We start from the raw sequence: 27,210 nt of genomic DNA on the forward strand, positions 1-27,210 counted from the left end.
GGCTACAGTCCATGGGGTCGCAAAGAGTTGGACACCACTGAGCGACTTCACCTCACTTTACTACTGAAAATAATGTTGATATAGCTATATCAGCATATTATATTTGTAAATATATTTAGTTAATAAAACCTTAAAAAGGTTTTACATTGATAGAGTTATTACTTATTAATAAAACTTCCAACCATCAGCAAGAGATGATACTAGAGAGACAGGCATGCAGACACTCAATCTTCTAGGATAGTGTTCATCAAATCTGAGCCTTTCTCAGGACCACTTACAGATTTCTGAGCCCCATTCTCAGAGGTACAGATTCGGTAGGTCTGGACTGAGGTTCAAGAACTTGCATTTCTAACATGTTCCTGGACAGTGCTAATGCTGCTATTTCAGAGTAATATATTTGGAATGGTAGGTACCCCACATCTGGGGCAGTGAGAGAAAGTGTGAGGTCAAGAATGACTTGGAAAACTCACTGGTGATGATATTCATTAAGAATGAAAACACAGGAGGGAAGATGGTAGGCCTCATTCTAAATACAAGGGGTGTGAAGTCCTATAAGTCATCCAGGTAGAAACAGGCAATTGCTAGTTGCATGTGGAAACCTAGAGCCCAGTGAATAGACCTTGGCTTCCAATGTCATGTTGATGGTACCTGAAGTCATGGGAATAGATAACTTATCTAGAGAGAGTATGAAATATGAGAATATAAGAAAGCCTAAGACACAAATCAAAGGAAAACCAACATTGAAGAAGTGGGCATAAGAAAATAGGAGCCTGAGAATGCCAAAGAAAACCCAAAAGTATTATTGGAAACAAACGTGAATTTGAAGAATATAATGGATTTTTAATTCAAGATTGCAAACCAAACATTCATATTTACCTCCTTTCCCTCTAGATGTTTTATTAAAATGTGAGCAACGATGACAGTGTTGTAAGCACACAAATATGAACATAGGAACAGAGCCAAGAGAAACCAGTGTATTTTTGAGACACAGAAAGGGAATGAAAGAGTAGTGACTGGTTTATGTATCCATTGAGTGAATTTTTATTGAGGCTCTCAGGTGGGGATGTGGAGTTGAATAAGAAGGCCCTTTGCAAAGGAATTTTTAGTGGGAATTTAATAATATTCTAATTTTATATGTTATAAATTTTTTCCAGTGTGTTTTTCTTTGCACTGAAATTTTAAAAATTTTGTAAATTGTTAAACTACATTTTTACAGTCGAAGGTGATTTAATCTATGTATAAAGTTTGGGAGCAGTATTTGAAAACAAAAAGAAGGTCCATTCTAATAGTTAATTTTCGTGTCTTATTAGATATGTAACTGAGCAGTTCCAGCTCAATGCTAATGCTACTTTCGATGTACAATAAATTTGCTTTTCTTTCTTTAATAGAATTGATTGGCAAAGAGTTAATTTTTACTATAAAATATTTTTGTATTTTTTTTCCAGTTTAAGGTAGACTATAGCATGATAAGCAAACAAACAGGGAAAGCATTAGAATCCAAGAGAGTTTAGAAACATTAGTATCATTGAAAGAGCTTTTATTGATGTCCAGGCTCCAACCTTGGAAACTGTGATTTAATTAGCCTGGCTTGATGTCTGTGTTGGGTCCCAGACACTGGTATTTTTAAAAAGTTCCCTGATAATTCTAAAGTAGAGTCAGAGTTTAGAGCCACTGGTTTAGAGTTAGAGTTATCTAGAAACAAGTTAACTGACCAAAAGCTTTGCAAAACCCCACATGCCAGGACTCCAACACAGAGCCACGAGATTACAATCTCTGAGGAAACTTTTAAAAAATATTCACAGGTGATGCTTGATGAATAGCTAGAGTTGAGAACCACACTGATGAACTTAAATTATTTTGTAGAGCTAAAATTTTATATTGATGGCTGCTTAAGTTTCCATTTCTTTATATACATATATCTATATCTATATATATGTAAAACTTTTGAGATATTATTTCAGTTTCTATCTTTTCCCCAGTCTTATTTTTCACACACACATATACTCACTTTCCCCCTGTTTTATCGAGTTGCATGCCTTTTCAGATTACCTCAAATTCTTTCTGGACTACAGTTTGATATAAACAAATAAAACCACTATGGATATCTAGTTCTATATCTAGGATATGACTTTTCACCTTCAACACTAATGACACCTGAACCACTACTTTGTCGTGTCTGTGCACTGTAGCACATTTCGCAGCATCCCTAGCCTTCCCCACTAGATGCCAGTATCGTGTTCCTAGTTGTGACAACCAAAAATGTCTCTAAACATTGTCAAATGTCCTTTGTGGGGCAAAATCAGCTCAGGTTGAGAACCATTGATTTCAAGATTGATTCCCAGTGTTTGGCCAGAAAAAAACCCGAAGTCTGCAAACACCAAATGCATACAGCCCTTACTGTTTTTGGTCCATATCATTTGCTTCTTAATAGCAGCTCTCCATTAAAGCCAATAAAGCTTTCATTTTTCTTCCATGGAAAATTTTGCTTATGTGTTGAAAGTGTCAAAACTGAAGAATATTACCAAACAAATCTAAAATAGCCGTTCTGGTTTTTGTAAACTGAAATCATACAGATTTAAACTGCTTTACACTGGATATATTTGTAACTGAATTTCAAAACTATATCTTCATAACATATATGTAATCAAGTCAGAGTTTTCTAAAATGATAATTTTCTTACTATTTATTGACAAGGGTGATTTCAGGATTTCAGAAGAGAAGGAATTAAGCGTATCAATGACAGACCAAATGTGGCCTCTTGGTGGCACTGTTTATATTTACAGAAATGATACCTGAGCTCCAGAGATGCAACACTTGATGTATTATGCTTTTCAGAATATGTAGTTTTAAGCTCAGTAAAATAAACCATTTTCAATACTTTGCAGTTTCCATAGAAAGATTGCCGTCCTGTCACTCTCCCAGGCTGGATAGCTGCATCCCCACAATTGGTTGGAGGTCAGGTTGGCACTCAAATATGGCTTGTAGGCGGTGGCAGGGTGTAATTACCAAACAAAAAGACACAGATACAGTATGTCATCCCTGCTAATGACCACAACATTTTCTTGCCCCAGTAATCTGTAACGAAAGGCCACATAAACGATCAGGCTGCATTTAAGTGCAGCACTAAAGAAAAACTTGGTGGCACAAAAATTATTCCAGCCAATTGAGTGGAAATGACAGAGAATAATACAAAGTTATCTCTGCTAGGGAGATGTGTGTTTGGAATGTCACCAATGGACAGTGCGTGGAGAAGGCCATACTTCCTTACAGACACACTGCAATCTGTGTAAGTATGATCATTTCCTTCAGAACATCTCCAGATTCTGCAACGCCTTCAGATCATTTGCTCAGCATGCGTTTAAAGACTTTAGAGGGATTCTTTTCTTGAATTTTATTTTGTCATTAGAAGTATCAGTTATTGTCTGTTATTTTGGCATTTTTTTCCCCCAGAGTAACTACTTAGCCATTTTTTATTAATATTTCTTATATTTCTGTATCTTTCTAACATAGACACATTTGAAAGACAATTTCCTTATTTTTCCTTATGTTTACAAAACATGTACTCACAATGACACACACAAAAATTGTTTCCATTATATCAACAGGCAGTTTTATAAAGCAATTTTTTTTCCAATTTAAGCCTCTTTTGGGTGCATAGGTTCTGAATTTCTTATTTATGAAATAATAATCACTTTACAATCACTTCCCAGTATTGAAAAGAGGTTTTGACTTTTGGTAGATGGACTGCAAACATATATTTAAGGTAGCCACATGATTCCAGTGGTACCGACACTGTTTTTTTTTACATTGTACACATTGCTTTTAGCATTGATGACTTGCATTGGATCACTTATGAACCCCTTTCTGGGATCAAAACTTTTGCATTGTTTGATTGTCAAGGGTAGATTATATACTTTTATATAAGCCATTCTTAAAATTTATTTGGCACAAGAATTCCTCAAAAGTTCTTCATGTTTATTTCTTCTTAACATGTAGTAGTATTCCTAGGATAGGAAACCTGTTTTTGTTGTTTAGTTCCACACAGCATTCCAGAATTAATATCATTATGAGCTTTCCATGATTTGGACTAAAATTGCTTGTTCTCAAAAGACCCCTCCTCCTTCTCCAGAAAAAATGATGAAATATAAGCAAGATAAAGTGCAAAATTAACCCTTCAGTAGGGTGCAATCATTGAACTAAAATAAATTTTAGTTGCTATTCAGCCTAATACCTTAATTGATAGATGATAAAATTAAAATTAACAAAAGTCTTCACCACAGCCAAAATTCTGTTAATTGCAGGTTATAATTAAACTTTTGTTTTGAATTCTATTTGCATAGTATTACCACTGCTCATCCCGGATGACAGGAGAAGGCTGGCTTCTGTGTTGTGGAGAATATCAAGATGTTCTCATAATTGATGCCAAATGCTTGGTTATTATTCACACATTCGTATCAACTCAGTCTCCTGATTGGATCAACTGCATATGCATTGTTCACTCCATGACAATTCAAGGTAATAGTTAGGTGTTCTCTAACACTAGAGATGGCATAGGAAAGTATCGCCTTCGAATTATTTGTTAAATTATTGGGCAAGAGTTCAGAATGCGGGTTTGTGTTTACCTAAGCCAGATCGAGAAAAACTACCCATCCCAGTGGTTCAAATCACTGGAAAGTCAGCAAGAGGTCGAGATGGAGTGGGGAGAGGAGACACTGTGTTTCCATGCCCCAGTTCTGCTTGATGCACTGTAAGAGTGACAAGCAGACGTTTGTTGTGGATTAACCGGACTCTTGGACTTGCCCTGCTATATCCTCTTGATGTAGTCAAGAAGAGAATTCAGTTCCTGTAAGGAGGGAAAGCTAGCTCCTTACTTATTTCCAAAACAGGAAGGTGTAATCAGTATTGCCGCCGTGGTGGTTTGCAACATGGATCGGCTTTCAGTGGTGCTCTCCTTTTACATGGAATGACTTTGAAATTTTAAGACAAACTTAGAATGTGACCTAAAATGGTTATTTGATTATTTTTTAAAAAATTGAGTACTTTCTACCTATGTAGCCTTGGATAATCCTTAAATGACTATGAAATGATCTTCAGGGCAACCAGTTATAACAGTGATCAGTTTACACGTGATGTTTGTTGTTTTTACAGAAGATTCTCTCTTGGCCGTATCAGTAGCTGGTGAGCTCAAAGTATGGGAACTTTCTTCATCTATCAACAGCATTCAGGTTGGCTTGTGAATTTATCCTTTATTCTTCCAATTCAAGCATATGTATTGAAATTTTAAAAATTAAAAGTACTTCTGTGCACTTTTCCCTATCTCTTTTCCAAGTTGTGGGCATTGGTAACAATTGGATGGTATCTTTCCTAACCTTTTTTCCATATGTCTACACATGTTTTTATCTACACACACATGCACACATGCACACGCACACACACACACACACACACACACACTGATTTTAATTGGAAAAATCCATCGTAGAGGAATATTTCTCTGTCCCTTACAACAGAAGACTCCCTTGCTTCTGGCTGCGTATGAGCAGTGGCAGAGGCAGCACGATTACTATGGATGACTGAGGGTAACTTAGACAGGGAGTCCAGTCTATTCACCTGCTCTTTGGCATCAGACTACAAGCTGAGGTGATGAACGAAAGAACAGTCACAGTATCTGTGCTGCTGACAGAATTCTTCCAGCTGCCTCATGCTCTGGGCTATCCTTCAGAATTTCTTAGCTGGGAAATTCCATAGTGTGGGAATTGTGTTGGCATCCTGAGACCAACACATACCCAGCATTATCAGAAACATTGAGAACGTTTCTGAGTATTCTGTGCTGATCACTTTTTGTCTTTTCAAAATATTTTGTTCTTCTATTTTAGCAGTTAAGATACTTCAGAGGTTCTTAACAAATTGTTTTTACTTTTCATGGTTTTATCTTTCTGCTACATCTAAAAGTCAATGTTATTCATATCTTTACATTTTCAGTATCTTACAGTATATTCCCCAAAAGCATGTTTTTTGAATGATTGTATATAATAAATTCCTGAATTCAACTGGGTTTCCTCTTTATGGTTTCCTTTGCAAAGTAGCTTCTTAGTTCAGAAAACTCAAAAGGAAAATTGGCTGCTTTTTTATAATAATAGTGTGATCTACTTCAGGTGTACAGGGGAGGAGTCTTCTCCTGTAGTTTGATATAAATTACCTACAACTAGTACTAATATAATTTTATTCCTTTTGAAGGAAAAGCAAGATGTTTATGAAAAGGAATCCAAATTTCTTAATTCCCTGAACTGCCGAGCAATACGATTTTGCACATATACAGAGAGACTTCTACTGGTGGTATTTTCTAAATGTTGGAAGGTATTATTAAATAACATAATAAATACAAATGTAATTTGATTTTTATCTTGTTTAGTGCAAAAATTAGAAGAATATATTTTAAATATGATACAAACATTTTACAATATTGTTATGAAAGCAGTGAATTACTTGTCTTTTGTGACCAACTTTTATCAATTTTTCTTCCCTGAATTGGGTAGTTTTGCTTTCCAGGATATTGTATATATAAAGTACATCTTAATTTTATGAATGACAAACTATTATAATAATGAGCATTTATCTCAGATTAAAGAATTGATGCCTACACTTTAGAATTAAAAAGAAAGCTAATATTTTCTGGACATACATTGGTCTGACTTTTAGATCTTTTTTCTTTTCCTGCTTTGTCATTAAATTTGTTTTTAGGGATTCCTTTCTTGTGACTATATTCACCAACATCTCCAAGAGGAAATGAAAGCTAAGTTACTATCATTTGATAGCATCCTCTTTTTCTCTGATATTTCATATACTTGGCTCAGTTAACAAAACTATATTGTCTTCCTTAAAGGCCTATAATATATTTCTGTACTAAAATGTAAAGTACATGGCCTAACATGTACTTTAGGATTTCTACTGTATTAACTTTTTTGTGTGTAATAAATTTTTCAAATGTTCATGTTTGACTATCCATATGGAAAGAATGAAATTATATAGGAAATTTGGGGTGTTTTAGTCTCTATGCTTAATGTTTTTGGTCTCTGTACTTATTAAGCACGTTCTGGAAGGTTTCTGTCAGATAGTTTATCCACTGAAACCTACCTAGGGTAAACGTGAAAAAATAAGTACTAATGAAGTATTTATTATCTTGCTCTATGAGTGCATTGCGGCCTTTTATTAATATTTAATTGGTTGTTGTTCTAACACTGTCATCTAAATAGTCTTAATAAGCATATTTTATCTTTCTCCTTGGTAGATTAGATTGGAAGCTTTTGTTAACAAGCATCATTCATTCTGTATTTTAGGTTTATGATTATTGTGATTTTTCCCTTCTTTGGACTGAAGTTAGTGGGAGTGGGCAGTTCTTTGCTGGTGGAGAAGTGCTTGCTGCTCACAGAGTCATCATCTGGACAGAAGATGGTCACAGTTATATCTATCAGCTGCTGAACAGGTGGGCTCAGATGGAAACGGCATACAAAACATTCAGGTAGAAAATGAACTTTGGGAGGTTTATTATGGAAAAATCCCCGCATGCTGCCCATGATCAAAAACCAGAACAAAACAACTTTGGCACTAGAAGATTTACTCTGGGCTTGGTAGGCTTTAGCCTTTGTATAAAACAGCAGGGGATGAAGGAATGAGATTAACCATGTATAACTTGTACAGCTGGTGCTGGGTTTTCAAAAAGTCACTTGTAATTATTAACCCAACAATTTCTAACTAGAGTTTAGAAACCTGAATGGTACCATCCGGCTTTTGAAAGTGGGAGGGGAAAATACTGGATAAAGAACCCCAAAGTTCTAAACTTTGCTTTTTATATTTTGCTATGCAGTGGGCTTTCAAAAAGCATATACCCTGCTGATGGAACACTGCTTAAAGAGACCATTTATCCTCATTTACTGTGCTCTACTTCTGTGCAGGAAAATAAGGTAATGTGAGAACAGAGTGACTGCATCAAAGCTGTTTCAGATAAGTGTTACTTTGTCTGTAACAGAGTCTGGCTTGAAAAAATTGAATTGAAGCATCACATCAAGTTGTTAATGAGAAAATTAAATCTAACTGTTAATGGTTACTGAAGTCTTTGCCTTTAAGAAATCTATTTTTAAGTCTGATTAACTAAACAATACATACTTATTATAGAAAAATGATAAATGATAGAAAAGGGAGAAATTAAAAGTTCTAATTTTATTACCATAAATATTCACTATGAGTTTTTTACTTATGTATTTACTTATTTTAATTGGAAAATGTTCAAATATTTGAAAGGCTATAAGAATAGTATATAATCTGTCACATACCCTTTACCTAGATTCACCAGTCATCAACATTTGCCATATTTATTTCTTCTCTCTCTCATTCTCTTTCTTTCTCTTGCTGTCTGCATATATACACACACGCACACACACACACATACACATTTTCCACTAACCCTTTTGATAGATATTTTGATATAAAGTTATTAACAGTTTGATGCATCTACTTCAATTTTTAAATTTTATCAAATGGCTCATATCCTGCCTTTTTTTTTTTTTACTTAACTGTATATTGAGATCATTCTTACATGCATTTAGCTATTCTTCTGTATAAAGTTTCTTGTTAAAACAAATAAAATTATGGTTCTTGGCAGACAGTTGAGGATGTAATTGTGAGCTTTTACTTGACTAAATTATATCTTTGACACTCTATGAAGCCTGAAAATTTAAGCAGCTATTTACTTTAGTAGTGTCAATGAAAGTTGTTGTTTTTTTTTTTTTTTTGACCTACTGGATTTCAGTTCAGTTCAGTCACTCAGTCGTGTCTGACTTTTTGTGACCCCATGGACTGCGGCACGCCAGGCCTCCCTGTCCATCACCGACTCCTGGAGTATACTCAAACTCATGTCCATGGTGTCAGTGATGCCATCCAACCATCTCATCCTCTGTCATCCCCTTCTCTTACTGCCCTCTATCTTTTCCAGCATCAGGGTCTTTTCAAATGAGTCAGCTCTTCGCATCAAATGGCCAAAGTATTGGAATTTCAGCTTCAGCATCAGGTCTTCCAATGAATATTCAAGACTAATTTCCTTTAAGATGGATTGGTTGGATCTCCTTGCAGTCTAAGGGACTCTCAAGAGTCTTTTCCAACACCACAGTTCAAAAGCATCAGTTCTTCGGTGCTCAGCTTTCTTCACAGTCCAACTCACATCCATACATGACTACTGGAAAAACCATAGCTTTGACTAAATGGACCTCTGTTGGTAAAATGATGTCTCTGCTTTTTAATATGCTGTCTAGGTTGGTCATAACTTTTCTTCCAAGGAGCAAGTGTCTTTTAATTTCATGGCTGCAGTCACCATCTGCAGTGATTTTGGAGCCCCCAAAAAATAATCCTACTGGATTTAGTCATCAGTTAATTCTCCAACAAGGTATTTCATGAAGAATGGAGGAGTTCTGGATTATTCATGTGTCAACCAAGGATGTATGTTACTTTTTACAGTGTCGGTTTGCTTAAGTAGGCAGCATAGTTATTGGAAATCCTATAGTTCAATATTGTCTTTTTAACACATCTGTGAGGTTTTGTTGCAAAAAATTAAGTAGTATCAACTGAAAATTAAAACTCTAAGTGCCATTAGGGCACAGGCAAACTTTAAAGTTATGGTGTGGAGCCCAATTTCTAAAGGAATTTGTGGGTTGCAATAGAGCCTTGTTTTGCTGTTGATCACAAAAGCAGTATTGTGGCTTGCTTAAAAAGGCATTTTAAGTTATTTTTAAAGGGCTTTCCCTTTCTTCCTTTTTAGTTCCTGAATGCATTTTTACATAGCACAGTTTGCCCTAAAAGCTAGATATGAGAAATGTCCTTTAAGAGCGTCTCCTCTACTGCAGGTATCAATGCTATGCATAACTATGAATAAAAATAAAAACAATTACAAATTTACTTTAAAAAATGCTTATTTTAGAGGAAGCTGCCTTTCTTTACGTCTCAAAAGGTGAAGACATGGATTTGTGAGTCTTCTATTGATATATAATTCTTATTTAGACAACCACAGCTGTTTCAATATCTTACAAGTACTTGTTTCAGTATCTTAAAAGTACTTGAAAGCTAGTGAAAATGAATAGAATAATCTGAAACTAAAAGAAGCTGGTCTACTTATACTTAGACCCTTAATTGCCCTTTATCCAGCCATGAAACTAAATTCAGTTTCTCCCTATTCAAAACATCACCAATATTCACTAAATATAAGACTTCTTAGTGCTTCCCACAGTTAGAAGGTAATAAGGCATTTTTGTGGTATAGGGAGCTGAGGTTAATGAATACTATGAAACTATGGAATTATGCTCTATAAACATGTTTTTTGGAGTGATGCCATAGAATTGAATCCCCTTGTTTGACGATAGCATGTTCTCATGGGATACCAGGGGCTCATCTGCTGATGGAGTTGTAGTAGCAGGAATAAGGATTCACCTTTTATTCCGACAGCTTTATGAGAGCCTCCCTAGCTTCAAATCATAGCTGATGATCATCGAAGCCTGTAGCAGGGATCCTGACTGCTGAGATGAGGAATTGGGCTTTCCAAGGTCTTAGCTGTAGAGTAAGACTGCAGTGTTGAGGTGGGAGTAGATAGGATAGAAACAGCCTGAAGACTGCAGATAAGGAATTTGGGAGCATGAACTAAGAGTAATGACAATGACAATGATTATAGGTAACTTTTTTTTTTAGTCCTTATTACTGTTAAACACACACATGGTCTTGTGTACATGAATTTCCACCATGACCCCATTTTGAAACTGATGCTCAGAGAGGTTAATTCCCAAGATTTGAACCTAGGCAGTTTGGTTCCAGAGTCTGGGAATGGACTTTGGAGAGAATTTCTCATTTGTTCTGAGAATGGATATTAAGAATGGTTTCTATTTATTGTGTATGTGTGCTAAGTTGTTTCAGTTGTGTCCAACTCTTTGCGACCCTATGGACTTTAGCCCGCTAGGCTCCTCTGTCTGTGGGATTCTCCAGGCAAGAATTCTGGAGTGGGTTGCCATACCCTCCTCCATGGGAACTTCCTGACGCAGGGGTCAAACCTGTGTCTCTTCTGACTCCTGCATTGGCAGGAGGGTTCTTTACCACTAGCACCACCATTCTAAGTACTTACCCTTATCAACGTATTAATCCTGACAGTAATCTATGTAGTGGGTGCTTTTATTTATTAGCCTTCTTTCACAGTTAGGGGAAAAAGAGATATAGGGAGGTTAAGTAAATTGCGTAAATAAAGTAATTGGCTCTTGTAATAGAGTTTTGTATGAGCTAAAACCAGGATTTGAATCCAGATATTTATCCCAAGAGTATTCACTGTTAATGACTATTTTATTACCTCTTGGAGGATAGGCACTTCTTGTGATAGGTGATGGGTACTGTTAAGAAAAATGAGAATCACATGGTAAGGGGCTCCGAGGGAGTTTTCAGTTGAACTCAAGAGGTAACTACTGGAAAGGAGATTGAGGCATCAAGGAGTGGGTGTGAGCAAGTGAGCAACAGTAGTATAGAAGTGAGGGTAGAGGGGATAAGAGCGGTCTGGGGATAATGGGTTAGTGGGACAGCACATTTTGCTTTGAGGGAAGAGATGTGCCAGCGCCAATTTGAGTAACCACTCAGCCTCTCTGGAGCTTCATTTTCATATCATAGTCATGAGAAAATTGAGCTAGTCAATTTTAAGGTTCTCAAAGGTTGAGAGAGTTTGAGAGGCCAATAATCAAATTGTATCAACACCATTTCTAACACAAAATTTATGCCCTTGAGAAGTATAAGACCCCAAAGTGCCTTCTGAATCTTAAAAAAAAAAAAAAAGACTTAGGGAACTTACTTCATTGAAACTGTTTTTCTTCAATGCTCTTATTTCTTGAGACTTTAGAGGATTACATATCTTGGTCTTGAATTACTTTTTTTATTCTCTTCCCATCTTAGTTTCTTTATCTCTATAAGAGAAATAATAATAATGTTTATTTAGTCTGTAGCTTTGCTCTAAGGATTAAATGTAGTGATATTTTGGCCCTTAATATTCTCTAGAAATACATTATAGAATTTTTTCACTAAAATATCTATCTCAACCTTCAAACATGTTTTCTGACAAGAAACTATCACTTTCTTAGACTTTCTTATTTCTAGCTCCAGCACTTGGCTTTCTTTTCAGGGTGCTTTTTATTTGTACATAAAAAGAGGGTTTTGTTTTCATTTTCCTAATCACTTAATCGTTTTGACCCATTGTGCATAATCTCTATATACATGTCTACTCAAGGAACATCTATACTGCACTGAGGTACTAAGAAGATTCAAGGCCCATTCACTAGTAAAAGCATATCTCTCAGAGTTCTGAAGCCCAATATTCATTCTATGTCTCAACAAAATTATCTTCCTACACATAAATATATAACATATATATTTATATAAATTATAGCATGTATTTATACTAATATCATAGTATATATTATATACATATATATATATATATATATATATAAATATAAGTTATGGATTTATTTTTCTCTGGGGCAGATTGGGGCCAAATTTGAAATCAAGTATGTTATATCTGAAAAATAGTCAACAAAATTAGAAAGCACATTAATACCACAAAATTACCATACAAATATTAGTTGTTGCTATTTTAAGTGACAGTTGGAACTGAAGGATCATAAAGAAATCAGACCTCCTCAGTGCACAGGAGAGCACTGTCATTATCACATGGGCTTTTGAGTCATAATTACTAGACTGAAAAGCCCACTGCTATCAATATCACCTTAGATAAATTAACCTCTTCCCTCTTTGATTATTCATCTGTAAAATGGGGACAATAATAGTACCAACTTCACAAGATTATTTAACTTGAATACATGCAAAGCCCCTAACAGAATGTGTAATATGCACACAGAACATGTTCAATAAATGTTAGCTATTCTTATCAATGCTCTGAAATCTAGCTGATGACTTTGCTTCTTATTTTATAAAAATGGTTTTTTTTTGTCTTAAGTAAGAGACTATTTTCCTAAATTTACTTGAAACTTTGAAACAGTGGGAATAAATGGAAATAATTTAGTTTATCCATGAAGCCTTGTTCTTTCATTTAAAAGCAGTGGCTGCCATTATATAGACTTTTTTTTGAAAAAAAATTTTTTTTTACATAAATGTTAACTTTTTTAGTTGGACCAGAGCCTTCCTTTTGTTATGGGCTACATGAATGAAAGGAAAGAACCTTTTTATAAGATACTTTTCTCTGGAGAAGTCTCTGGAAGAATTACCTTGTGGCACATCCCTGATGTTCCCGTGTCCAAATTTGATGGTTCTCCTAGAGGTAAGACAAATTCTATTTCTAATCACCTGCATTCTAAGAAATGCTTTATAATTAATCTGTTTTTTTTTTTAAGTTAAGTAATAGGAGGCTACAAACAAGAAAAAGTTCTCATGTACCACTATGCGTTAGATACTAACATAAATATAGGTATAACATGATGCTTATAGATCTTATACAGTAGTGTGGCCACTGATGCTTATAGATCTTTTACAGTAGTGTGGCCACTGTAATTCAAATTAACATCAGCTTATTGTGAGTGATGTTTTATTGACTTGAAATGAATGTTGACAATATGAATACAGGGTAGACTGATAGATCACATTCATATTTTTGAATTTGTCATTTCCATATCCTGTATTCCTTTTCAACTAATTTCTCTCTTCAAAAGAGTTTCTCAGCTCTTTTTCAGTTGACTTAAGTCTAAAAATGAATCCACTAATACACATCTATTCTTCTGAGGCTCCTTAAGGGAGAGAGAACCAATAAAATAGCATTTGCAGTGAAAACACTGCATAGCAGGAGAACTTCCTGCCTGTAGCACACTGTTAGGATGGCAAAGAGCCTCTATGCGCCCCAAGGGATGGTGCCTTAATATTTTCTATATCTGTGATGAATTTATGAACCAAATTTTTCCCTTTTGTGTGTTTTCTTCTTAGAGATACCAATAACTACCACTTGGACCCTTCAAGATAATTTTGATAAGCATTATACCACATCACAAAGTATTAGTGACTACTTCTCTGGGTTTAAAGATGAGAATGAAACTGCGGTTGTCACTTCATCAGAGTATGTTCCAAGTCTTGATAAACTAATATGTGGCTGTGAAGATGGGACAATTTTCATTACACAGGCTTTGAGTGCTGCCAAAGCAGGACTTCTAGAAGGCGGTTCTTTACTAAAAGGTCTTGAATTTTATTTGACCCTATTTATTTAATTTATCTAAGCTTCAACTAATAAGCTACACTAAGAAGATTGCTGAAGCTTAAAAAGTTGTAGGCATTTGGTAGTAAATTTGTACCTATTTTAATGCTAAAGTAAAACACATATAGATTTTTTTAAAAGTCAAATAGAAGACTATATGATGAGAAATAAATTTCTCTCCTTATTTGATCTTCCAGGAAGATCACCAAAGGCAAGTGCTAATAAGTTTCTTTATACCCTTTCTGAAATTTCCTATGCATATATAGGCATATAACAAGATAGCAGTATACATTCTTTTAGTTGTATTATAAAAATGAAACCACAGTCTACATATTTTACTAAAATATTCTTAAATCTTAATAAAATATTTTGGAGCACATTCTTTATGACTTCATTTTAAGTGATTAATAATAATTGAATTTTAATTTAAAAAATCTTCTGTGATGTGTGTTTAAGATTTTTCTAGCCTTTGGCTACTATAGACAATGCAGAATTAACTCTCTTTGCACATATATGTGGGTATATGTATAGAATTATTTTCCAGTTGAATTACTAGATCAACCTTTATGTATATTTTTAAATTTTAAAATATTTGATATGTGTTTTTATGCATTTTTAATATATATTTTTAAATATTTGAAAATATATCTTAAAATGTTTTCCAAAGTACATCAGTATACATGTGTATCCACTAACACACATGTATAAAAATGCTTTTTTCCTCAAACCTTAGCCAAACTTCTATTCTATTCAACTTTTTAATATTTGCCAATCAGGAAAAAGTGCTATCTTCCTATTTTAGTTTTTCATTTTTGTGTCAATGAAATATAAATATGTTTTTATATACCTTTGTGCATTACAACAGCAAAAACCTATTAAGTAAAGACCATTATGCAGAAAGTTGTCTTATGTAAAAGAAGAAAATATAGAGGTGACTGAGATTTGGAGTTGTGTAGATAAATTTGTTTGAGGAGGGCATGGCCACCCACTCCTGTATTCTTGCCTGGAGTATCCCCAAGGACAGAGAAGCCTGGCGGGCTTCCATGGGGTCACAAAAGAGTCAGACAGAACTTAGTGACTAAACAACGACAACAAGTGTACTGCTCTGTGTCTCAATGGCTGATGCTAAAAGTTAGTAAAAAAGCTTAAGACCTTAGCATATTTTATCTCGGCTGATTTATCCAGAAAAACAGCAGACACCTACATTAGACTAGTAGCATCTGAATTAACATTCATCTTGGTTTGCTAGTGGATATAAAATGAAGAGGTGTCTGATGGAATAGAAGTAATAATGATTCTTTGGGACCCAGTGTAAATAAAAAGAGATTGTGGTCTGTGGTCCTCTCTAATTTTTTTGAGTTTAGCCAATCATGAAGGAAGAAGAAGTGTGGAAACTGAGTATCAGTATCTACTACAGCTATGGTATGAAATACCCAGGTTTCATATGGTATGAAACCCAGGTTTTCATACTCAGGTTTTCCTACCAAGTGCCAATGCTAAGAAAGTATGTACATTATCTTATTTCACATAGTTGTCTTGTGTGAAGTAAGGGCTATTCTATCCCACTGTTTCAGATGCAGTACCTGTGGCTCAGAGGGAAAAAGCAAGCTGTCCATGGTGACACATTTAGTAACCGACAGACCCAGAAAAATAAAACCAGATGTGTTTAATAGAAAAGCTATGCTCTTAAACGTTATGCTGTGTTTCTTCACACTTGCATTCAAGTCACTTAACCCTTCTGAGCCTCAGATGCTTTATCAGTAAAACGAAGTGGTGGAAGTAGGTAATCAGTAATATCTTCTGAAGCAAAACCATTCTGTGAAACTTTGGTTCTCTTTTACACTAGATGTGATTGTGTTGTTTGAAAGGACAGCAGAAATGTTCCGAGATTACTTTTGTAGACACAGAATGTATGAGCTGTCACTCTTTTATGACAGAGTTGGCTATTTCTTGGCACTGGAACTGGTAACTTGCTAACATCTTTGAAGAACTAGTAGACTTTGAACAACCAGCTTCAGTGCTCTATCAAAAGCATGACCTAGCTTGTAGTGAGGCACTTGCCTTTTGAAATAATCCAAGGGTTGTTCTCATCAGGTGGCCGAAGTATTGGAGCTTCAGCTTCAGCATCAGTCCTGCCAATGAATATTCAGGGTTGATTTCCTTTAGGATTAACTGGTTGATCTCCTAGCTATCCAAGGGACTCTCAAAAGTCTTCTCCAGGACCACAGTTCAGAAGCATCAATTCTTCAGTGTTCAGCCTTCTTTATGGTCCAATGGAAAAGACCCTGATGCTGGGAAAGATTGAGGGCAGGCGGAGAAGGCAGTGACAAAAGATGAGATGGTTAGATAGCATCATGACTCAATGGATGTGAGTTTGGGCAAACTCTGGGAAATGGTGAAGAACAGGGAAGCCTGGTGTGCTGCAGTCCATGGGGTTGCAAAGAGTCGGACACAACTTAGCAATTGAACAACAACAACAAAGGGTTATTTATTAATTTTCTTAGTCAACTGCCTACTTTTAATTATATGCAGATTTTCTTACACTAAAAATTTATAAAAGAAAATCTCAGGACTATTTCTTGAACAAAAGTAACTTTCTTTTATTATTTGGTGTTTGGTTGTTTTCCAGGTTCCCTTCCTCAGAAAGTTCTCAAAGGTCATCACCACAGTGTTACTTCCTTGCTTTACCCACATGGTCTCTCTTCAAAATTAGACCAAAGTTGGCTGGTATCTGGGGACCAGGACTCATGGGTCATCTTGTGGAATATCTTTACTGAAGAAATTTTGCATAAATTCTTTTTGCAAGCTGGCCTGGTAACAAGTCTTTTGATGTCCCCAGAGAATTTCAAAGTAAGTTAAGATGAAGAGTGAAACGTAACACATAAACTTAAGTTATATAACATTTCAGAACATTTAAAAACTCTAAGGAAAAATATCTCATAGTTGCATGGAAAAGAAAAAATACCCATAATACAACTGGGTGATTTTTATGAATTCCTTTTCTTATTTGTTATGAATTCTATTATTTTTATAGCTTATACAGATAATGTGGCTCTAAAGCAAAAGTCTCATCAATTCTTGCCTTTACAAAAGTCAGTTAACTCTCTTTAATTTACACGTACTTACACTCTTTCCCCTAGTTCTACATCTTAACTTTTAATGAAATTATCTTTTCTTTTTAAATAAAAAGTAATGGACACTGAGGGCTTCCCAGGTGGTGCTAGTGGTAAAGAACCTACCACCCAGTGCAGGAGATATAAGAGACTCAGGTTCGATCTATGAGTCGGGAACATTCCCTGGAGGAGAGCATGGCAACCCACTCCAGTATTTTTGCCTGGAGGATCCATGGATAGAGGAACCTGGTGTGTTACAGTCTATAGGGTCACAAAGAGTCAGACACAACTGAAGCAACTTAGCACACATGCACTCAATGGACACTCAATGGAAAAATAAATATATAGGATCGTAAATTAAAATTAACTTTTGCTTTTAACATTTTAATAATAATAATAATGATCATTACATTTTCTTTTTCTTAAATAGATTTTTATTTGCTCTTTTATTTAACAAATATTTTCAACATTGAACTTTCTCAAATTTATAAGCATCTACCTTATGCTGAGGAAAGGAAATATTTTCAGATATAATTTTCTCATGCAATGTCAGCTTAAATTCAGCCTTCATAAAGCTGACATCCTGGATAAAATATGAACAAACAAGTTTTGAGTTCTCTGAGTTTATGTTAGTTGACTGACTTGTAAAAATTATTTCTGCATAGTAATATTATGAAAAATCAGCTCCAAAGTAAAACCAGAGAAAACTTGCACTGTATTTTTGTAGTTAAGAAAAAATTAAAGCAGTATTTCAGGAACAGAAATGATTAAACAACATAGTAAAACAAAGTTAACTGAGCCATACAACGACCCCCCAACAAAAAAAAAAAAAACAACTATCTGGTGGTTTGAGATACCTTGATATGTCTTTTATTCCTGAAGTTCTTCCTTTAAAAAAAAAATATATATATATATATATATATATATATATATATTTTCCTTTAGACTCCAGGATAGTAGTCCAAATCAATCTCACTCTTTACTCCTTTTACTTCTGCCTCAGTCATAACTGATTTGGAGTCAGAGCTCCAAAGATCAGGACACATTCAAAGCCATATAAAAGGGGAGTTTATTGAAAGGACATAAGAGGCAATCCTTAGGCATCCAAGACAAAATACTACAGAACCAACAAGGACCTCCTGTAAAGCATATGGAACTCTGCTCAATGTCATGTGGCAGTCCGGATGGGAGGGGAGTTTGGGGGAGAAACTTCTCCTCCTCCTGGGTGCATGCTCAGTCGTGTCCGACTCTTTATGACCCCATGGACTATAGCTCGCTAGGCTTCTCTGTCCATGGGGATTCTCCAGGCAAGAATACTGGAGTGGGTTGCCATGTCCTCCTCCATAATCAGCTATACTCCAATACAGAATAAAAAGTTTAAAAGCAAAAACACTACAGCAGAATCTGCAGTGGAACTTGAACTCAAATTCAGAAATAAAGGTTATTCTTAGAATCCATTGCCCCAATATGGTCTGTTTTTCTATGATTACTCCTTTATCTTGCCACTTCCTATGACTTCTTTTAGCTTTACAGCTTCAAATGACTAGAAAAGATAATTCACTTGGTCTAGTAGGGGTCTACTGTCTACTCTAGCCATAGAATCTGTGTTCACATGTTATTTTCTTGTGTTATATGTGTGTGTGAATTTCCTGAAGTACATTGGGCTGTCTGTTCTAGAAGCTGTGGGTTGGGCAGGTTCTCCACGAAGTAATAGTTGGGCAACAGTGCCATCTGCCCCATTCTACAAGTCCAGCCTCCCCATATATCACCTGTCATTTTTGATTCCCCCTCACCTCAGAATTTCTGCAGGCTCCTTTAAAAAGGAGAGGAGAAATTTATTATTAGGAAAAATAACACATCCCCCAGTGCCCCACTGAGAGAGGTCAGTGATTGGCACTGGGAGATTCTCAAAGGGATGTCAACTGATGCTTTTAACATAGCAGCCAGAAGTCTGGCCAGGTGCCTTCGGGAAAGCAGGAGCATCCGTATCGCAAAATGGTTAGAAAAGATAAAAGAGAGTGCAGACAGAATGCCCACTCCTCCTCCTTCCCACACTCCAGCCATCCCCACTGTGGGCTGATCAGTGCATGGCCCTCGTGGTGAGGCCCAGAGCTGCCCTGCAAACTTCTGGCTGAGCTTCGGCAGCACCCAGCAAGAATGGTGTTTGTCCTAAACTATGCTCAAGGTAACCACATGCTGATGTTCTTAAAAGTATCTTAAGAATTTTTGTCCTGTGAGACTATTTTTGGTCCTCGTGTCTCTGAAGCTGTACATTTAGCAGGAACTATCTAATGCTTACCTCTTTTAGATTGTGTCTACACTGAGTTTCCTGTTTGGATTAGAATTTGTATAGTTCTGGGAACAGCACCAAATCACATTTTGAGACTGTAAGTGGAAAATACCAGCTCATGATACCCTTGGGCCTAAGCTTGTGTCTACAAATAGCTTCTTTTTGTGGCAACAAATTAGTTCTGGGGTTTATTTTATTCTGCATTATTTCCGACGTCTGCTTCACTGCCTAAATCTGCTGAGTGACGGTCAAGTCCTTCATTTATCTTATGAGTAGATCTGGCCTGGAATTCTCCTCTTGCCGTGTGCCTTTTGACTTTCCTGATATGTCTTTGAATTTAAAATCTACTTGGTGTGCAAAGCTCCCCTGTGCAGTGTTATATGGAGAGGTGCTATAGAAAGCAGATCCATCATTTGGTAAATGGGGTTTTAACAGAAACTCACGTTACTAAGGGGGAAATCAGGTTTAATTTTAAAGAAAGCATTTAACTATTTACTTACAAAAAATGCTGGATTTTCTTTTTTCCACAGCTACGAAGTTATCAGGTAATCTGCTGTGTGTGCAGTGACCACTCTGTGGCTCTTCTTCACCTGGAGGGGCGGAGGTGCCTCCTAAGTGCCCGGAAGCACCTTTTCCCTGTGAGGATGATAAAGTGGCATCCCATTGAGAATTTTCTGATTGTTGGATGTACAGATGACTCTGTTTACATCTGGGAAATTGAAACAGGTATATTGAAATTACCTTCTCTTATCCTTTACGTATGCATGCATCAAAGCATTTGGCTGGGTGGAAAGTTCCAGAAAATACGTACGAATCTCTCACTTCCTTTTATCTTTGGTTGAGCTACACTTAAAGGCTTCGTTTGCAGGCATGTAGGGAAAATAAACACCATGGCCCAAGTCAGACCCTGACCCACTGGTGATTAGCTGACAGAGCAGTGCACAGGACTGAGCCGGATATTTCTGGAAGCTATAAATAAAAACATAAGTTATCTACTTTAATTATTAACAAGAGAGAAATTTAGTGTCCTACTATTAGTCTCAAATTATCATTGAATTCTGCCTTGTTCAGCATACTCACCATCTCAGCAACATTTTGAGCTAATTGATGATCAGTAATAATGGAATATAATTAATTACAAAACTCCAAAAAGTTGAGTCAGGGAAACTGAAAACTGAGTAGTTCAATTGAACTTTTGATGTCATAGCATAGAGAATATATAGGTTTAAGTTTGAAGTTTCTTTTTTTAAAGTTTTACTCTATAACTCTTAAGTTGAGAGCAACACGTTTCAGGCAAATGCTGGGAACAAATCAAATACGGTGAAGTAATTAATGGCTGTGAGTCAAGGGAGTGCACTGGAGAGTACGTTTCACTGGAACCGTTGCATGATTCGTATTGATTAATCCGTGGTGGTTTTATGTTGGGTGTTATTAACAGACTGGATAGTTTATAATGTTATGGTTTAGAGCCATACTTCACCAAAATAATTGCTATTTTCTTTATATTTGACGTTCATGTGTTAATGGTGATGGCACACAGAGGACGCAACATAATATCACCTTACATTTGTGCCTGCTTTGCAGCTTTGATGGGCTTTCATGCTCATTTCCCATTAGATTATCACAGTTTCTAGGGTAGATAGAAGAGGTATTTTTCCTCATTGTGTCCATGAAGAATCTGTAGGTCTGATTTGTAAATGAGTGAGATTACACACTAGTAAGTGGTGAACCAACATGAGGCTCTCCATTGTTCTTTGCACATATTCACAGAACTAGAAGAGCTTTAGAATTCTTAGGTAATCTATCAACTAAGTGATGTTTGAGTATAATGGATAAAATAGGTTCTAATGCCTGGGCTTGCCTCCAGGACCTGCTAATGAAGAACTATATTACCTTGGACAAATAACTTGGCTTCACTGCATGTCAATTTCCTCATCTATGAAATGGGAGTAATAGTACTTGTCTTCCCTTACATTAACAAATACCTGAAATGCTTATAGACAGTGCTTGTAGGTGCCAAGTCTTAAGTAAGAGTTAACCATTTTAAATATTATCAAAAAAATGTGGCAAAATCTTGATTTTTGCTTGTGATATCTGAATCTGTAAAATATATACCCTGACAAATGTGTGCAACTACATTGTTTTTTAATGGTTATAATAGTATTTATTTAATTTTTTTATATTGGAGTAATAAATATGGTTTCAAGAACTACTAGTGGTTTTTCTTCCCTTCATTACTGCCTGTCCCATCAAAAAGAAATAAATAAAAAGTTGCATAGCTTGAAAGGTATCCTGGTGGGGCAATGGAACCATAAACACTTATGAGTCCCCAGATTTTTTTTTATTCTTCCTAGACTCTGTTTTCTAAGAGAAAATATGTTTGATTAGCAAGTATTTAAAATTTCAAAATTAAAAACAATGCAGTTGTGCTTTTTAAAAAATGGATAACCAACAGGGACCTACTGTATAGGACAGGAAACTCTGCTCAATATTCTGTAACAACCTAACTGGGAAAAGAATTTGTAAAAGAATGGATACATGTATTTCCTATCATTCCAGTCCCTCTAGGAACCTCCCAATCATTTCTGTCTCTAATGACACATGGTCTTTAAGCCAACTTCTTCTCTCTCCCACCCCCAAATTTACCTCATGGACTTTTGGCAGTTGAAGCCTAGACAGTAGCTTTTTTGTGCCTAGTTGGAGGCAAAAATAGCTGACTTTTCATATATATATATATATACATGTATCCATTCTTTTACAAATTCTCATAAGTGTTTATGGTTCCATTGCCCCACCAGGATACCTTTCAAGCTATGCAACTTTTTATTTATTTCTTTTTGATGGGACAGGCAGTAATGAAGGGAAGAAAAACCATGAGTAGTTCTTGAAACCATATTTATTCCAACATTGTATTTTAATATTTCTTTTTATGCTCCCCAAATATATAATCAAATGTAGAACAGTTGAAGAATAGAGAGAAACATAAAAAATGGAATCCTATCCCACTCCCTAAAGATAGCTGCTCTTAATATTTTGATCTACTTTCTGTCAGACATCTTTCTATGTCAATAAACAGATGTCTGTAATGTATTTCAGTCATGGTCCTGGCCAGAAACTGAATTCAACCCAGGTGGGTAAAATGAAGAGACTGTAATGAAAGGACTCTTTAGAGGGATGTGGATAGGGATTAGGGATCAGACAAGGAATGGACAGTGAGGCCATTACCTGGATGCTAGCAGTCTCAGGAAGCTCTTACCATCTCTAGGGCTGAAGTGAACGATGAGAAAATAGTAGTACTGGAAGCCAATTCAAGCTGAAGCCAAAGAGGCGTGATTACTCCCTGGGGTCACAGAGCTCCCTGGGTTTTCCTGGTGGCACTGGTGGTAAAGAACTGCCAGACAATGCAGGAGATGTAAGAGATGCAGGTTCAATCTTTGGATTGGGAAGATTCCCTGGAGAGGGGAAGGCCAACCCCCTCCAGTGTTCTTCCCTGGAGAATCCCATGGATAGAGGAGCCTGGCAGGCTACAGTCCACAGGGTTGCAAAGAGTCAGACATGACTGAAGTGACTTAGCTTGCATGCATAGAGCTCCCACCAGAAGTCAGTACTGAAACAAAGAGAGCTGGAGGAAATTCTCTTCTCTTTCCTTTTGCAGTCACCTTCATTAGTTTAATACAACTGAAAGTCAGACAGGAAGAACAGTTTTAGAAATTGGCCAAGGGCACAGAGCAAGACACAGAAGGGTATCAGAAGGATGGAGTGGGTTGACAAATGAACAATAATTGACATAGTGGCCATTATGGATATGCCATACTTTAACTCAGGAATCTCCTACAGTTGGTTATTTATATTTTTTTCCTATAAAAAAGCTTGTTTCAAAATGGCCATATAAACTGATATGTGCACATTTAGTGCTTGGTTAACTTATAGGATATTTGTTCCAAATGAAATTATGAGGCTATTTATCTCTTGCTAATCTGCAGTAATAGTTTATGAATTACCATAACTCACCTTAAGCTTATAACTGGTGAAAATTTGTCACCAATAATTATATCACTGCCTTTATATTTGTGATGTGACTTTTTACTTTTTCAAAGCCTCCTTGGGTTGATAATCTTATTTGAACTCCACAACACTCTGGAGAGAGCTGACAGCTGAATTCCTTACCACACTCATTCCTTATGAATAAGTCTATGCTGTTCCTTTTAGTCTGAGTCTGGTATTGGCTTTGTTTTGAGCTGCCTTTAACCTCAGCAATTCCAATTTTGTTGAAAATTTAATGAACTACTTTTTGTTTCTCACACTGCATTTCATTTAGCTAATATACTTCCAATATGTTTATTCTACTTGATACTTACATTATCCTTTTCCTGTAAAGGTGGGAAAATCCAGGATCAGGAAGACTTTCCATTTACAGTTTCATAAAGTTAGAGGAGAAAAGTACCAGCTAGGACCAAAACAATTAGGCTGAGAAATGGTCTATGAGGGTCTAGAATATGCTTGGTCACTGACATGCCTAGCACTTGAATGAATGAATGAACCAACCTAAGTTTTCTTGGACTTCAATAGATTGAGTACAAATGAGTTCATCTTACTATTGGCCAGTTGTGGTGGCTCTTAGAGCCTGGCTCCCCAACTGTAGATAGATCCTTAGCTTTCTCCTCCAAGTCTTCCCTAGGGTTTTTGAAATTCACAGCACATGCCTCAATTCCTTGTGTAGAAGTCTGTATATTTTCTACACTAGCCAACTTTTCCTATTTTTATCCTTTTATTTTTGCCAAAAAGTTCAAACTTTGTTCTATGTGTGAACAGACCTTTTCTCCGCTCCATTCATCCAGCACTCTGCCTCCTCTGAATACATGAAGAAGGAATAAATTGACACTCAGGCATTTATCAGATCTTTCAGCACTAGAGCAACTCCAGAGCTCCCTAGAAAGAAAAATAGGAGGCGTCAGTGGGATACGGATTTGGGGGAAAGAGACTTAGAAAGAAAAGGCAGAGGAAAGGGAGTAAAACCAAAAATAATTAATTCTCAGCTGCACCACAAGCCCACCTTGGTGGAAGGTTAGGGGCTGGGGTATAGATTAGGCCCTGTGTCACCTTACTCCAGTTGTGGAGGACAGGATATGAGATTAGTTCTTCACAGATACTTTATAACAACCTAATCTCACTTTATTCATGAGATGTATTTATTCACTGATTTATTCTCTCTGGTAGAATGCACAGGCATATTCTAGAGCCATGTACCACCCATGCCTATCTCATCTTGAAATCGTCAGAGGTGTATCTTTTCAGTGACAGATGGCATAGTCAGATATGTAACAGGGAAAAGTATGGAATCATAGGTGGGCATGCTTGTCTCATGGGAGAAGCAAACAATCAGAGCAGAGTGTTTATGCAGCAGTGGAGGCCCTAGTCTTCTGGATAAAAGTGCAGCGCTGCCAGGTTGGGAGTGATGAGCGCATCCAGTTTTGCTTATTGATTTGCCGGATGTCCCATGATGTTTAGGCCTGATTAGGAAGGGGAAAAATTGGAGATGTCATTTTGATTAATATTTGCGCTCTCACATTGTATTTGGCACTGACAACTCTGGGCAGTTTTGTCACTCTCATTGCTACGAGACACAATAGGGATAATGTAATACTGATTTTTTTTCCCCTAAAATACACGCCAGAAATAAATCTCAGCTCCAAGTTAATTTTTCTTTTAAGAATTGAATTTAAATTAATTCTGAGGACTTTTCTGTTTACAGCAATGGATTTACATAATAGAAAACTTGTGTAATGAATTTGTGTTATTAAATATAAATATTATGATTATTATCGAAGGTCTTCTGTTAAGCTTATGGCCTGTGTTAAGAAATATGCTATATTAAAGAATTGAATGTTTTTGTGTGTGGGAAAGATGAAGTCATATTTGCTTGAAAGTAAAACATTTATTGATAAGATAGGTCAAGAAAACTTTATCTGTAAAGGGTTGGGCAGTTAATATTCTAAGCTTTGTGATTCATATGGTCTCTGTTGCAGCTACTGAACTCTGCCCTCATATGTAGCACAGAGGCCATTGATAATACATAAAGGAGTGGGTGGGGCTGTGTTCCAATAAACCTTTATTTACAAAAGCCTATATGGATATACGCAGGCTGAATTTGCCTTGCAGTGGCAGTTTATAGACCCCCCCCCCAAGAATGATGGTAGCTCTTTTAAAGATCATTATTTTTACAACTCATTCTGAAGAAGGTTATAATTTTAATTCATCATATTTCACCAACTCTGTATGGTTAAACCCATTTTGCTAAGGGGGAAACGGAACACAGAGAACTTTTGAGTCTGAAGATCCCCAGGCTGAGTGTTGAGCACTTGCACTGTGGTGTGTTTGTCTTTTGTTCTTGTCTGTTCTTCACTGTACTGTACAGCAGGAGCACCTTCTGCAGATGGAGGTCAGCCTTCTGAGACTGTCAAGCAGAGGATTAGATAAGAAAAACTCAGAAGAAAAGAAATGGCTACCAGGAAACCCACCAATGATCTCCTGGAGGAGAGGAACTCTGGCTATCTCTCAGTGCCTGGCTCTCAATTTACACACAGTTCTAACAGCCCTGGTCATCTGATTTCTCAGATGACAGATTAGAAATAGCAAATTGCAAGTGGGGAGACTGTTAGTGGCAGGACTCTGAAAGCAGAAGCGACAGCTGACAGGAAGGCAGGGGAAGCACATGTGCGAGCCACTGCTCAGGGCAGTCTTTCTTGTGCTCCTGGGAAGACGGTCATCCAAAAAAAAGTGCTGAAATCGTTTCCCTTGTTCAGGAAGCTCTTAGATATATGCTTGCACAGTTTATGGGCAACTGCCAGTCCCCTCCTGTGACTCCTGCCGGGAGCTAGGCTTTGTCTTTCCCAGGCACTGGCTTCAGGAAGACTATCTAAAGGTATTATATTCAAGGGGGATTCCAAACCTAAGGACATCTCAAGAATGGTTTGGGGCCTGGGGTTCAAGGCCAGTGAGTGGGTAGAGCTGAGAGTCCCTGTGAATCTGTTTCTGTTAGTTTCTTCTTATGTCTTCTCAGTAATGTGAGCGGTGTGACCTTGAGCAGGAAGCTTTACTCTTACAGCATGGCCTGAGGATCCAGCCTCTAGTTATGACATGGTTTCTGTGGGAAAACACACTTTGAGTTTTAAAACCGTCTTATAAACAGACAATGGGAACAAAGCCTATGAATATGAAATTAAGGAAGTAAGGAAGAAGACAATACATTTCAGAGTTATTTTCACCACAGGTGTTAAATTTCCTCTCTCTTAATTTCTTAGTGAAATTAGTAACAGCTAGCTATAAAAGTATCCATCTACTATGATGACATATAAATGATACATTTGTTCTTCCCTGGTTTCAAAGTAGAAGAAGAAAAGAAAATTTAAAAACTAAAACTCTTAAGAAAGATAAGATGAGGTTTGTCAAGTAATAGTTAATAGGACATATTTTTAGAAAACATCCAATGTTTAATCTACTGTAGATCTGAGTTTGCTTTAGTTGTTTAGGATGAGGCTATA

General features: G+C 36.5%; 1 protein-coding gene across 4 annotated transcripts in view; it reads left to right on the forward strand.

Annotated features, from left to right (window-relative positions):
• The window catches only part of WDR72 (WD repeat domain 72), a 221,426-nt gene that overhangs the window by 35,646 nt on the left and 158,570 nt on the right, over positions 1–27,210 (forward strand). For 2 of the 4 annotated variants that reach the window (XM_060417921.1, XM_027971818.3), the window contains exons 4-13: positions 3,208–3,286; positions 4,341–4,515; positions 5,149–5,225; positions 6,238–6,357; positions 7,338–7,483; positions 7,865–7,961; positions 13,195–13,345; positions 14,002–14,247; positions 16,896–17,116; positions 20,200–20,395. In XM_060417921.1, the coding sequence (XP_060273904.1) occupies positions 3,208–3,286; positions 4,341–4,515; positions 5,149–5,225; positions 6,238–6,357; positions 7,338–7,483; positions 7,865–7,961; positions 13,195–13,345; positions 14,002–14,247; positions 16,896–17,116; positions 20,200–20,395 (1,508 nt within the window). The remainder of the gene's footprint in view (positions 1–3,207; positions 3,287–4,340; positions 4,516–5,148; positions 5,226–6,237; positions 6,358–7,337; positions 7,484–7,864; positions 7,962–13,194; positions 13,346–14,001; positions 14,248–16,895; positions 17,117–20,199; positions 20,396–27,210) is intronic. The other 2 variants (XM_060417922.1, XM_042252446.2) reach the window with 1 other exon arrangement.

The sequence above is a fragment of the Ovis aries genome, chromosome 7, assembly GCF_016772045.2.
Source record: "Ovis aries strain OAR_USU_Benz2616 breed Rambouillet chromosome 7, ARS-UI_Ramb_v3.0, whole genome shotgun sequence".
Lineage (NCBI taxonomy): Eukaryota > Metazoa > Chordata > Mammalia > Artiodactyla > Bovidae > Ovis > Ovis aries.